Source organism: Simochromis diagramma, unplaced genomic scaffold (genome assembly GCF_900408965.1).
Source record: "Simochromis diagramma unplaced genomic scaffold, fSimDia1.1 OVJJ01000385.1, whole genome shotgun sequence".
NCBI lineage: Eukaryota > Metazoa > Chordata > Actinopteri > Cichliformes > Cichlidae > Simochromis > Simochromis diagramma.
The window spans coordinates 318,003-332,718 of NW_024386751.1; the positions used below are offsets into that span (position 1 = coordinate 318,003).

The 14,716-nt window shown below is 45.5% G+C and overlaps 1 protein-coding gene across 1 annotated transcript in view; it reads left to right on the forward strand.

The window, feature by feature from the left end:
* LOC120728576 (zinc finger and SCAN domain-containing protein 2-like) overlaps nt 1-11,428 on the forward strand; it is a 29,882-nt gene extending 18,454 nt beyond the window's left edge. The window contains exons 7-9 of the mRNA XM_040023598.1: nt 1,913-2,098; nt 2,886-3,167; nt 9,694-11,428. Of these exons, the coding sequence (XP_039879532.1) occupies nt 1,913-2,098; nt 2,886-3,167; nt 9,694-10,886 (1,661 nt within the window). The 3' untranslated portion in view covers nt 10,887-11,428. The remainder of the gene's footprint in view (nt 1-1,912; nt 2,099-2,885; nt 3,168-9,693) is intronic.
* Nucleotides 11,429-14,716: the final 3,288 nt, after the last annotated feature.

Genomic DNA, 14,716 nt, shown 5'->3' on the forward strand with positions numbered 1-14,716 from the left:
CCCCCTATGAGCAAGCACTTTGGCGACAGTGGGAAGGAAAAACTCCCTTTTAACAGGAAGAAACCTCCGGCAGAACCAGGCTCAGGGAGGGGCGGGGCCATCTGCTGTGATTGGTTGGGGTGAGAGAAGGAAGACAGGATAAAGACATGCTGTGGAAGAGAGACAGAGGTTAATAACAGATATGATTCAATGCAGAGAGGTCTATTAATACATAGTGAGTGAGAAAGGTGACTGGAAAGGAAACACCCAGTGCATCATGGGAATCCCCCGGCAGCCTACGTCTATTGCAGCATAACTAAGGGAGGATTCAGGGTCACCTGATCCAGCCCTAACTATATGCTTTAGCAAAAAGGAAAGTTTGAAGCCTAATCTTGAAAGTAGAGATAGTGTCTGTCTCCTGAATCCAAACTGGAAGCTGGTTCCACAGAAGTGTACAGCTACGTTCTGTTGTTCCAGGCGGCAGCGTTACGGTTACCATGGTTACAGGGTGACACTCTCTCTCTGCGACTGCGTGTTTCCTGGGTGAGAGAGCGCCTTTTTGTTTTTGTTGTTGTGCTAAGCTAATAGGCAGAATGCTACAGGCATAGCTCTAAAGAATGTAGCCTGATGGGGAGTGTGGTCCGTGCTGCAGCGAGAATGAACCGCCATACTCGTTATGTGTCTGTGAGGGAGGGAGGAAAAGGAAAAGTACGAGCTGTCACGGAGCAGAAACGGGAGCTGGAAGCATGTAAATATAATAATAACCACTGCAGCCAAGAAGAGAGCCTGACGAGCCCAGCTGTAAGTAAGCTATTAAGACTCGACTGTACACCGTGTTCGTGTTTTCCTCTGAAACAATAAGCAGCCTTTCAACGCCTCTCTCTGTCTCTCGCTAGCAGAGTTGACCCAGACAACAAAGTAAAGCTAGTTTTCAGCTACGAGCTGACACGAACCCGACGTATTAGCCAGAGGTCCCTTTACTACGGTGCGGAGCCGCGGACCTTCAGTAATAGCAATAAATCAGGTTCTGGTTCCTCCTGGTCCAGACTGGAGCTCGTCTCCTGGTTCCAGAGCTGCTGCTCAGGGAGAACCTCCTCCTCCTCACAGACCTCCTGCTGTGGGACGTCTGGAGCGACAGAAGAAAGAAGTTACTGATGCAACCGCAGAAACATTAACAGGACTTTACAGCATGACTGCATCACTCATGAATGTGGACAGGCACCTGAGTTCACCTGTTTTGTGGTTTAAAAGCCACAAAGACGCTGTGTTTAGAGAAAATGGGTCTCAATTGTTCCCATACTGCTGACACATACGGGATCACTGAGGGTTTTTTCTTCTCCAGCTTTGACAAAGGTCCAGCTGGGATAACCACATTTACTCAGGGTCAGCTTTTCATCCATTTCATTAATAGTAATAAAAATCACGCAGCAGTAATACGTCGAAGATACTGAAGTTTGATTTGATTTCCACCAATGAAGACTCTGAGCACGCCACAAACACATTTAATGAACAGTATGTGTAATTCCTCTTTTATTTTAGACCCACATCAAACAATAAAATAGTCTAAAGCCGTGTGTTAGTATTCATTCACGTCAGACTCTTTGGTGTTGAGTATATGAATGATCAGTAGTAGAATGGATATGATTCATTATGGATAAAAACCTGAACGAGGCCTTTTCTTTCCATTTTCTCTCCTTCATTATTTATAACACGCTGTTTATGTATTTATGGCTCAGTTTGGTACATTTAAATAGGTTTTAGGAAGAAAGAAGGACGTTTATTCCAAGCGGAACAAAGTATTTGAACATCCTCCTCCTGCCGGAACTTCAGAGCGGGACATCCGGCGGAAGTAAACATTTTTAAAAGCGGCAGTTTGGTTGTTCCAGCGTGAACTTTTGGAGGCTTTGTGCTGTGTGTGAGCTGAGTGTGTGAGCTGCGGCAGCAACGATGCCTTCAGCTCAGTATCTGAGAGAGTTTATCAACGAGCGACTAACTGCTGCTGCTGAACAAATATTCTTGGAGTTTGAAAAAACGATCGTCCAGTACGAGGAAGAGATCGACCGTCAGCGCAGACTGCTGGATATCACCTGGAAACCCCAAATCAAGCTGCACAGGACAGGTGAGTGTCCCTCTGAGGGAGGATCCTGATCACAGCTCTGCGGGACGTTTCTGATTGTGAGGACTTTTTGGAGATGTGAGCTAACAAAGAGCAAACAGAGGACAGGACTGCGCTGCATTCAAACAGCAGGCGCTGAAATCAGCCTGGATTTGAGCTTTTCTCTGACCTGGATCCATCACTCAATCCTGTGAATCGTTTGAAAAACTTTTTGTTTGGCGGTGAAACGTGTGTTTGATGGTGCGTTCAGGTGCACCTTCTAAACTCAGTAATCTAGCCTGAAAAGGTTTTTCCTTGGTTTCCTTTCTTCTTCTGCAGAGCTGTAAAGAGTTCAGTGTTAACGTCATAACAATACGTCTTTTTTATTTCTCCATCAGTGACGTCAGAGTGGTCGCCCGGGCCCTTTGTGATGATGTCACATAAAAGCTAAAGTGGTACACAGCACGTGCACGGTTCCTGTGGTCACATTTACACACGTGTGAGAACAACAAAGTCCACCATGTTGTTGTTCAGAGTCACGGACGCGACTGAAAGAAGTGACACAGCGTTTAATGTGCAGCTCGGCACAGTGACACCTAATATTGAATTTATGAACTGTAGTGGCAGTGCGGTGCTGCTGCTGTGCTGAGGGGGCTTTACCTTCCAGATGTTCGTCTGAATAAATGCAGATCTGAGATCAGTGACTTACAGCTGACTGGACGGCTTCACTCTCACACACGAGCGACGCAGTCATGCTGTAAAGTCCTGTTAATGTTTCTGTGGTTGTGACTTCTTTCTTCTGTCTCTCCAGACGTCCCACAGCAGCAGGTCTGTGAGGAGGAGGAGGAGGTTCTCCCTGAGCAGCAGCTCTGGAACCAGGAGAGGAGCTCCAGTGTGGACCAGGAGGAACCAGAACCTCCACAGATTAAAGAGGAACAGGAGGAACTGTGCAGCAGTCAGGAGGGAGAGCAGCTGGGACTGAAGGAGGAGCCTGAAGTTCATAATGATCCTGTGCAGTACGAGGAAGAGATGGAGTGTCAACGCAGACTGCTGGATATCACCTGGAAACCCCAAATCAAGCTGCACAGGACAGGTGAGTGTCCCTCTGAGGGAGGATCCTGATCACAGCTCTGCGGGACGTTTACTTTGAGGCTGCAGGGATGTTTCTGGAGGACAGAAGGTGGATGTGTCTCTGTTTAAACAAACATTCAGTTTTAAACTCACCCGAGGACGCTGCTGTGAGGCTGGGTTGGGGTTTTCCTCTCACACTTCTTACTGGGTACATCACCATGGTGACTGATGGCTTTTTGCAGCATAACTAAGGGAGGATCCAGGGTCACCTGGTCCAGCCCTAACGATATGCTTTAGCAAAAAAACGTTTGAAGCCTAATCTTGAAAGTAGAGATAGTGTCTGTCTCCTGAATCCAAACTGGAATATAACAGGACACTGGAGTAAACTCTCGAGCATCTCACACTTCTGATAATCAGCTGTCTGCTTGACGTTTATTCAGCTGTGTAAAAACTATAACTTTAATCTCAGCCAAACCGATTTACTCAGGAACAAATAAAACACTGAAAAAAGATAAACAATAACATTTTTAAGTTATCTAAGTGACTTATATATCATGTTTAACCTGAGTAGCGAAAGACGGCGGTGGGTTTGAAAACGATTTGCCGGGAGTCCGGTGTTCTCACGGCTCTAGTGAGCCTAGCCCCCGGCTAGCTATCGAGCTAGTGGGTAACAGACGTCTCCGAAAACGTCGGAGCGCTTTTGAAAATATGCGGTGTCTTGATAAACTGAGCAGATATTTGAGGTTTACACAGCTACATTCTCCATGAAAATATGTTAAACGTTTATTTTGTGACCCAGAAAGAATAATAAGAGTAACATTAAAACTAACTAGCTGCCGCCATTGTTGGAAACTGAGCTGGGCCGCGCTATGAATTCTGGGATAGGTTGGGCCACGAAGGACACACCCGACCCATCCTTCAAATCTGGGGAAATGAAGGGTGTATTTGGAGGGGTCTCTAAATTTGGACAGCCTTCGTCACGTCGCTGTCACGTGATCAGTATGCGGCACCTAAATTTGGACACTGCTTTTTTGTTTCCTTCCTTGGCATTTAACGGCAGCTTGTAGATGCAGTGCTGCCATCTTCTGTTTCAGTCCGTTATTGCACTTTTCAAATCCTACTTATTCCTGATTCTTTCAGGATCTTACAGAGTTTCCAACGACGCATCGACTATTAAATTAGTCGTACACAATTTTGATAGTCGACTGATCGTGGCAGACCTACTGTAAGGTCATTAAGATAACCTCCAAAAGTTGATTCTGTTCATCTGGACGTAGCGTTTTGTGGGAGAAACGTTTCCTCTTCATCAGGTGACGTCTTCAGTCTCAGCTGACTCCAGGTTTCAATCTTATAAACAGGACATTTGCATAATGACTGAAACCAGCCCACTGAAGGAACAACGGCCTGTGAGGTCAGTTCATTAATCTTAATTATGCAAATTCTCATTGATCAACAGCCACTGAACCACAAAAAATTACCAATAATCATCCCACAGATGTAATATTATCTACAGCTACTCTTAGTACCATTGATGTTAAGTTAGACTCTTTTTCTCTAATTGATCTTTCTGAGTTAACTTAAATAATTACTTCCTCCAAATCATCAACGTGTCTTTTAGACCCCATTCCTACAAAACTGCTCAAAGAAGTCCTGCCATTAATTAATTCTTCGATCTTAAATATGATCAACCTATCTCTAATGATCGGCTATGTACCACAGGCCTTCAAGCTGGCTGTAGTTAAACCTTTACTCAAAAAGCATCTCTAGACGTGTGTGTGTGTGTGTGTGTGTGTGTGTGTGTGTGTGTGTGTTAAATACAGTTTAAAGAGGTAGGGGTGTTGGTTGCATTGAAGTATAAATAGAAATACGATTTATGGACATTACACCTTATTTATGAGTGTTGGCGGTGCAGTTATGCTCCAATCAGGGTGGAGGTAGGGCATGTTTGACAGCCTGTGGGTAAAAACTTCTGTTGAGTCTGTTTGTTTTTGACCTGATGGACCTGTAATGTTTACCAGAGGGAAGGGGGGGGGAGTGTCCAGGGTGCGAGGGGTCCTTGATGATGATGATGCTGGCTTTCTGCTGAAGTCTGCCAGTATAAATGTCTCTGAGGGGGGTCAGTGAGGTGCCGATTGCCCGCTCTGCTGCCCTCACCACCCGCTACAGTTTCCTCTTGTCCTCCGCGGTGCAGCAGTTGGACCAGAGTGTGCAGCAGGAGGTCAGAAGGCTCTCGATGGTGGAGCGGTTGTGGTTAATTAGCAGTCTCTGGGGTAACTGGGCCTGACGCAGTTTCCTGAGGAAGTACAGCCATTGTTGTGCTTTCCCTACCTGGTGGGAGATGTTTGTGGACCAGGTGAGGTCGGCCGAGATGTGGGCTCCGAGGAACTTAAAGCTCTCCACCCTTTCTACCTCCTCCATCAATGTAGAGGGTGGAGTGCTCAGATCACTTTGTTCTGCTGAAGTCTATTACCATCTCCTTGGTCTCGGCTGTGTTCAGATGCAGGTTGTTGTCGTCACACCATCGCTTCAGATGCTGAACCTCCTCTCTGTAGCTGAATCATCGCTGTTGTCGATCAGTCCTATGACGGTGGTGTCATCAGCAAATTTTATAATGGTGTTACTGGTGTGGATTGGAAAACAGTCACGGGTGAAAAGTGAGTGTAAGAGGGGACTGAGGACACACCCCTGTGGGACACCTACATTCAGAATGAGGGTGGAGGAGGTGTGCTCTCCCATCCTGATGTTCTGGTGTCACGCAGGAAGTCCAGTATCCAGCTGCACAGTGAGCTGCTGAGTCATGAGTTGCTTAGTTTATTAACCAGTTTGTGGGGTTGGACTGTGTTGAAGGCGGAGCTGGGGCCCGTTCTTCGTACGTCGCTTACTACATCCAAGATCAAACCATCACGCTAACCGTGAGCTCGCTATTCCGGTTCTCCAAACACACCTGCTGTTGACGATTAGTACAGCTGGATGAAGTAATGTGAGATCACTGGGTGGCTTAACAGGGGCTACGCATCGATAGTAGAAACATTGATCGGCAACCCTCTGATTGGTCGGCAAAAATGTCGAAGGAGCGCGCTCGGTATTTTTCGGCAGCAGAGCAAGAACTCTTGAGTGAGGGATTTCAGGAGTTTCAGAGTTTAATCAGAACGCAAGGGAACACTGCAAAGGCTGCAAAAGCAAGGAGAGAGGGCTGGCAGAAAGTTGCTGACAAATTAAACTCGTAAGTGATTTAATAATAATAATAATAATGGAGTGGATTTATATAGCGCTTTTCAAGGCACCCAAAGCGCTTTACAATGCCACTATTCAGTCACTCTCACATCCACACACTGGTGGAGGCAGCTACGGTTGTAGCCACAGCTGCCCTGGTGCAGACTGACAGAAGCCAGGCTGCCATATCGCGCCATCGGCCCCTCTGGCCAACACCAGTAGGCGGTAGGGTAAATTTATTATATTATCCAATATTATATTATATTATATCCCCTTTCACATTAGAGCCACAACAGGACCCACTAGAACATGGGAACAAGTAAAAGTACAATATAAGAATATTCTACAGAATGGTAATATTTATCACTTATATTGCTTTTCGTCTCTTGGAAAGAGACCCTGGAATAATCTGTTTGTTTATAACAGCAACCAAGAAAAGGGCAGAGCAACAAAAGACAGGTGGTGGTCCTGCACCCCCTCGTCAACAAGTTGGTTAAGTGAATAATACCCTCACGGGAATATCGATATCTCTCTATGAGCACACTGTCGCGCTGAGCTAAAGGATCCTGTCTGTCCCACAATATACGCTGAATTCTGAAAACTCTCCTTATCAATCTTGCACCTTCCACAATGGGCTGCTCGCGTAAACGGACAGGACATGGCTGCGACAGGCTTCCCAAATCCACCTTCGCTTTTATAGCCGTGGTCTCCCATCTTGATTACACAAAGTAATTTGCAATTACTACCCTGAAATATGAATTACATCTGTAATAATCACATACATGTAATAGAATGTTAATAGTACATTTCCCTTTTTTAGGAAATGACCTGTATGTATCTGTGTGACATCAATAAAAGGATCAAGTGCTGCATTATCTTTAGTTACATTGATGTTATTTATTTATGGTGAAACAGTGGTGGAATATCGCTGTTGCTTTCGTATACATGAAGCGGACATACCTGCGTGGCCGCGATCTAATCCTGTTTACATAAAGTAAACCTACTCCCGAGCAGGTTTACGCTTACGGCTCTGTTGCTACGACAGCAAGTCCCGGATGAGCTTCGGGGAACCGAACGATCCAAGATCACGCGAAATCATCAACAATCAAATCCAGCTAACTTACTTAGCGAGGTACGAAGAACGGGCCCCTGCTCCACAAACAGCATTCTCACACAGGTGTTGCTACTGTCCAGGTGAGGGCTGTGTGAAGAGCTGTTATTATGGCGTCCTCTGTCGACCTGTTTGCCCAGTATGTAAACTGGTGTGGATCGAGGTCTGCAGGGATGGCAGCTTTAATGTGCGACATGATGAGCTGCTCAAAACATTTGTTAATTATGGCTGTTAAAGCACGTGGACGATGGTCATTCAAGCAGCTCACTCTGTTCTTGGGCACTGGAACGATGGTGGCTGACTTAAGGCAGGATGGTACGACAGACTGTAGCAGTGAGAGGTTGAAGATGGTGGTGAAAACCTCTGCTAGTTGGTCTGCACATGCTTTAAGCACTCTACCAGCTACACCGTCAGGACCAGCTGCCTTCCTCGCGTTGACTCATAGTGTGGCTCTGACCTGATGCTGCTCCAGCTGGATGGGGGCGTCGTCCCTCTCTGTAACGGCAGGATGGGTGATGGTGTCCCTGTTTCGTTGGTTGAAGCAGGTGAAGAACTGGTTTAGGGTTAGGGCGGGGCCATATCATACCGTTCACGGTAACACCGGTGTAATATCGGGCAACGATAGGAAAATGAAATATGGCGATAGAATATGGGTAAAACGCGCATGCGCAGTGCCTTTGTTTACATACGCACACGGAGGCGACGCAGAATGAGAAGAGCGAAAGCGGATCATTGAATGAAACGATGAACCAGAACTGGTTTGTAAAAATGCTGCAGCTTCACTGGTGTGGAACTGGTTTAGCTTTCGTCCGTCAGATACACAACAAAGCACTATTTTTGGTAGCGCGTGCTAGCGGGCCGTCGTTATTACCGTGTTGTTTGGAAAATACGGCGCACTTAAAATCAATCCTTTGATTTTTCTGACAGTCGACAGAGCCCCTTGTAATCCCGTGTGCCTTATGTATGACCTCTGGTTGTGTTTACTGACCTCGAAACGATTTTATGTGCACGGCGCTCGAAAATCTGTCAAATGTTTCAGTACGACTTTGTTAAGCTACGAAGCCGCACCGCTTGATGGATTGTCGGAGCAGTACGGCTGTCGTAGGCGGAGCCTCGCGGAGTGATACGTACTGTGCTTCAACATAATATTACTGTATTGTGTGTGTATAACCTCTTTTTAAGTTTTGTGGATATTATACATGGTTATGCAGAGGATATGTCTGCCAGAGAGCCCAGGAATCGAACCGGCGACCTTCAGGTTACAGATGCGCTTCCCACACATGTTGGTGCAGACTTGGTCCAGTGTGTTGTTTTCCCTCGTCAGAAAGCTCACGTTTTTAAAGAATCCAGGCGGGACAGATTTCAGGTTTGCATGGTTAAAGTCTCCTGCCACGATCACAGCGCAGTCTTGTAAGTCTTAACAAGTTCACAAAGAGTGACCTTTGACCTTTAAATGTAAATGGACGGCTGAGTCTTGTGTCTCGTGGAGGTGGCTCTTCTATGTTGTGCCATGCATTTATGAAGTGGCTGTTTGGTCTCTCCAATGTAGAGGTCTGGGCATTCCTCGCTACACTGTACAGCAAACACCACATTGTTAAGTTTGTTTAGGAGTTTTGTCCAGTTTCTGTCGGAGTGTGTTGCTGGGTGTGAAATACACTGGGATGTCGTGCTTGACAAAAACTAGTTCAGAGGTGAAACGTCTTTAAGCAACTTAAAGAAGTCCAGACGCTTTTCTCTCCAAGCTACTTTGATGACACAACACTTTACATCATCTGCATAAAATTGAAACTGTACTCCTCAATGGTGGGGAATATTTGTGAGAGTAAAGGGAGAGATTGTAAATAAGAGGAGTCCCAACACTGACGGTTCTGCTGTGAACGAGCTGTTTTGTGTCAGATAGGAAGGATGTAAAATATCGTAAAGCTGTGTCCATGATTCCAATACTGGCCAGTCATTCTAACTGGAGAGGATGGGAGATGGGGTTAGGAGCATCACTGCTGATAAGAATGGTGATAAGGTTGGTCCCAGCTCACTGGTGATGTCAGTAGTATCTGTTTCAGGACTGCTCCTAGAATGAGAAGTTGATCAAATGCCTTGTAGAGCTTATTGAGAACTCAGTGGGCCCGGAGCTGAGATGCTGTCTGGGTGATGCAGAAGTGTTTATGAAAATGGATAGCATAATGAATATATTCACCATTTTCATGTATCCGATTTTTCTCTCCAGACGTCCCACAGCAGCATATCTATGATGAGGAGGAGGTTCTCCCTGAGCAGCAGCTCTGGAACCAGGAGAGGAGCTCCAGTGTGGAGCAGGAGGAACCAGAAGCTCCACAGATTAAAGAGGAACAGGAGGAACTGTGCAGCAGTCAGGAGGGAGAGCAGCTGGGACTGAAGGAGGAGCCTGGTACCTTTATGGTGACTGTTGTTGAGGAAGGAGAGCACAGTGAACCAGGAGGAGACGGGGAGCAGCTCCTCTGTGATGACTCTCCTCAAAGTGAAAGCACAGATGAAGAATCCAGCAAGTGTGAAGAGTCAGGGTTAAGTGAAACTGTGACCTCAGTGCCAAAGAAGAGACAGAAGCGAGACAGACGTCAGGATGATGTGGAGAGCTGGACTGTGTCAGAGAGTCCCTGCAATGCTGCCACAGGTAGAGAGTCTGATGTTTGCCAAAAATCCATCAAGAGTCAATCCCAAAGAAAGAAACCCAACACTGATGTGAAACCCTATCCTTGTGATACATGTGGGAAAAGTTTCAGTGATAGAAGTACGTGGAAACGTCACCTTAGAATCCACACAGGTGAGAGGCCATATCCCTGTGATACGTGTGGGAAAAGTTTCAGTCGAAGCAGTCACTTGTATGATCACATGAGAACCCACACAGGTGAGAGGCCATATCCCTGTGACACGTGTGGGAAAAGTTTCCATAAAAAAATGAATTTATCTATCCACATGAGAACCCACACAGGTGAGAGGCCGTATCCATGTGACACTTGTGGGAAAAGCTTCAGTCACAGCAGTTATTTGTATAATCACAGGAGAACCCACACAGGTGAAAAGCTGTTTGCTTGTAATACCTGTGGGAAAAGCTTCAGTGATAGAAGTACCTGGAAACGCCACCTTAGAACTCACACAGGTGAGAGGCCATATCCATGTGATACGTGTGGGAAAAGTTTTACTCGAAGCAGTACTTTGTATATTCACAAGAAAACTCACACAGGTGAGAGGCCGTATACCTGTGATACATGTGGGAAAAGTTTCAGTCGAAGCAGTACTTTGTATATTCACAAGAAAACTCACACAGGTGAGAGGCCGTATACCTGTGATACATGTGGGAAAAGCTTCAGTCAAAAAAGTAGCTTGATGTGTCACAAGAAAACTCACACAGGTGAGAAGCCAGAGGCTCATAAAACATTTTAGTGTGAGTAGGAATTTGATAGACTGCATGAGAACTCTCACAGGTTGTTGTTTTCCAGAAATACCTGTCTTTTATGCTGTATTCCTGTTTGTGGTCACTGTTTTATGTGAGACTTTGAAGTTGAAGCTGAGAATCCCTCTGGCCCTTTCTGCCTGCTTTAGTCTGTAATGGTTTGTTTAGAGCACGTTGTTTCTTCTCATGCGTTGATGTATTTTGTGATTTCATCCACTTGTTATTGTTTCAGCCTTTAGAGGTGATCCTAAAAACCTGCAACCTCATGTATGTATGACACATATTTTGCAAAACTCGCAACTACACAATCTGATTTACAAGTACAAAATAAAAGTTCAGTTTTTTGAACTTTTCTCACACAGCTTTATTTGCAGAAACCCCGTGTTGCATGTAACTTAAAGAAGTATATGTCTCTGGCCATTTCACTTTTAATCTCGTCACGCGTTGGTATCTGGCAGTGCTCTTGTTTATGCTTAGGTTAAATCTCCAGGGTCCATGCATACTCGCAGTTCTGTAGTTTTGTTCCATTTCTCCATGCTGGGACTGTGGTGCTGCACTCACCAGTCCCCGGCCCCCTTCCTTCCGCTTAGCGTACAGCCTCAGGGTGCTGGACTTGGGGTGAAACCCTCCATGCATGGTAAGGAGCTTTCTTGTCTTTATGTCAGTGGCTTCTATCTCCTCCTTTGACCAGCCTATTACCCCAGCAGCGGTACCTGATCACGGGCAGGGCGTACGTGTTAATGGCCCGGATCTTGTTCTACCATTCAGCTGACTCCTCAGGACTTGCCTGACCCTCTGCAGGTACTTGGTGGTTGCAGCCTTTCTAGTGGCCTCTTCATGGTTCCCATTTGCCTGCGGGATCCCCAGGTACTTGTAACTGTCCTCTATGTCTGCCAATGTTGCCTTCTGTGTTCAATCCCCTCAGTTCTGACTACCTTCCCTCTCTTTGTTTACCATCCGACTACACTTCTCCAGTCCGAACGACATTCCAATGTCATTGCTGTATAGCCTGGTAGTGTGGATCTGAATCGATGTCTCGTTCACTCTTGGCATACAGCCTGATGTCATCCATGTACGGAGGTGGTGACAACTGCTCCGTTCCGTAGTCGTTATCCGTAGCCAGTCTGTTAATGATCTCATGAGGGGGTTCAGGCCTATGCAGAACAGCAGTGGGGACAGAGCATCTCCTTGGTAGATCCCGCACTTGATTGTGACTTGTGCTATGGGCTTGGAGTTTGCCTCTGTGTTGTATGCACACATCCCCATTGGTTCCTGATGAAGGCTCTTAGGTCCCATGATCTTGTACAATTCTAGGCATTCCAGTATCCAGCTGTGGGGCCTTGATCATAGGCCTTCTTGTAATCAATCCAGGCAGTGCACAGGTGGTCAGTCTGGTCTTGCAGTCTCGGCTGACTTTCTGTCTACCAGTAGCTGGTGTTTTGCGCCCTCTGGTTTCTTGCCAATTCCTTTCGTGTCCCGCTCATGTATTGACCCATGTGCCTGTTCATCTTGCCGATATGATGCCTGACAGGAGCTTCCATGTAGTACTGAGGCAGGTTATTGGTCGGTAGTTGGAGGGGACCGGTCCCTTCTTGTGGGTCCTTGGGGATCAGGACCGTCCGACCTTCGGTAGCCATTCCGGTGTCTCTCGTTAACTAGCAGCTGGTTCATTTGTGCTGCCAGACGCTCGTGGAGTGCAGTCAGCTTCTTTAGCCCGTAGGGTGAACCATGTCGGGCCCTGGTGCTGTCCAACTCTTCATACTGGAGACCCTTCTTGGATATCTGCCACTGTGATGGTTACTGGACCCTGTTCAGGGAGGTCGCTGTAGTCTGCCCTCAATCCACTAGCCACTGAGCATTGCCGTTTGGGTTGCGTCCTTCTCCCCTATGCTCTTCCAGTATTGCTCCGTCTCCAGCCTTGGTGGTGCTGTTCTCTTATTATTATTGTTCCCTTGCCACTGAGAGTACACCTTTGCTGGTTTTGTGGAGAACAGCTGGTTCCTTCTCCTGCCTTCTATCTCTCTGGTGTACCTCCTCAAGCGGCTGGCCAAGGCTGTGAGTCTTTGCTTGGCAGTTTCCAAGGCCTCAGGTATGGACAGCTTGCTGTATTTCTTAGCACCTTGTTTGTCGCACCTTTCTGCAACTCCGTTAGTTGGCTAACCTCCCTCCATGCTACTTTGATCTTGCCCTCTAGCCTCCTTCTCCATGGAGGGTACTGCCCCTTGTGGCTGTCTACACTGTAGCCAAGCATCTCACTGATCACTGCTGCCGATTGTAGATCCGCTTGTTAGTTTCGGTAACCTGGTTGTAGGTATTGTCCGTAGTGCTGCTAACATCATCTAGCAGCCTTCTGAGGGTACTTCACGTTATCTTGGTAACCGGCTACGGGGGTCATGTTCAAGCTTGGCCCCATGATCCTTTTTCAGGTCAGTTCCTCTCGCACTCAACAGCCTTCTCCTATCGCTTGGGGCTATGTACCCATCTCAGGTGGGGGTGATGTATCTCCCCCCTGACCTGGCGTCCTGACTCCTCCTTGCCGTAGCATTTGTGTTGTACCTCGTCAATCTCTAGCTGTGAGAGCGTCCCTTCTTTCGAATGTTGGAACACTGAGCTACTAGTTGTTTTGCCGTCATTGTGGATGTTGGGTATCGAAGAATCCATAGGTCCGTCATCCTATTCATGTAGCCCCTTCCGCCGGGGTTACTTGCGTAGTAGCATTCCAACAACGCCCTGTTTTCGTCTCTTGCCCACCGATGCCTTCTTGTTCCAGTAGCCCACTTTTCGTCAGGGTGCCCTGGTTCCTCAACACTGACGCGGACCTTGTTGTCCGGGCGACGTCCGAGCCGGCATGCCTTCATATTTATCTGTCTCGCTCATGTCTGCGGTAGGCTTACTTAGCATAGGGGGTCTAGCCTTAGGACCCTTACTGGATATGTGTATATATATATATATATGTATGTGTGTATGTATGTGTGTGTGTGTATGTATGTGTGTGTGTGTATATGTATATATGTATGTATATATGTATATATATGTATGTATACAGTGGGGCAAAAAAGTATTTAGTCATATATACATATATACATATACATATACATACATATATATAATAATATTATGTATTGTATGTATATTATGTATATGTTAGTATATAGTATCTGTATATGATCAATATATCTGTATATGTATATATATGTATATGATATGTATATTATGTATGTTATTTGTATATATATGTATATGTATATATATGTATATGTATATATATGTATATGTATATGTATATATATGTATATGTATATGTATATATATGTATATATATGTACATGTACATGTATATATATGTACATGTACATGTATATATATGTACATGTACATGTATATATATGTACATGTACATGTATGTATATGTATGTACATGTATGTATATGTATATGTATGTATATGTATATATGTGTGTATGTATATATATGTATATGTATCATTCTGTACATTCGATAATCTTTAATCCTACAACTGTTTACCTTGCATAGTTCCATTTCTGTATAGCTGTATATCTCAGATTCTGTAAAGTATTTATTTCATTTCTGTATAGTTTTTCATATTATATCCTGTTCCTATCCTGTACATAGCTTGTACTCACTACACCTGTACATACTTTGTTATAGAATATTCACAACATACTTCATACCGTGTACATTATAACATACCATAATAGACCCATTCGTAATATACTCACATATCTATATTATTGCTAATATATATTGTAATATATCTATATCACTAAAGCACTTCTGGATGGATGACAACTGCATTTCGT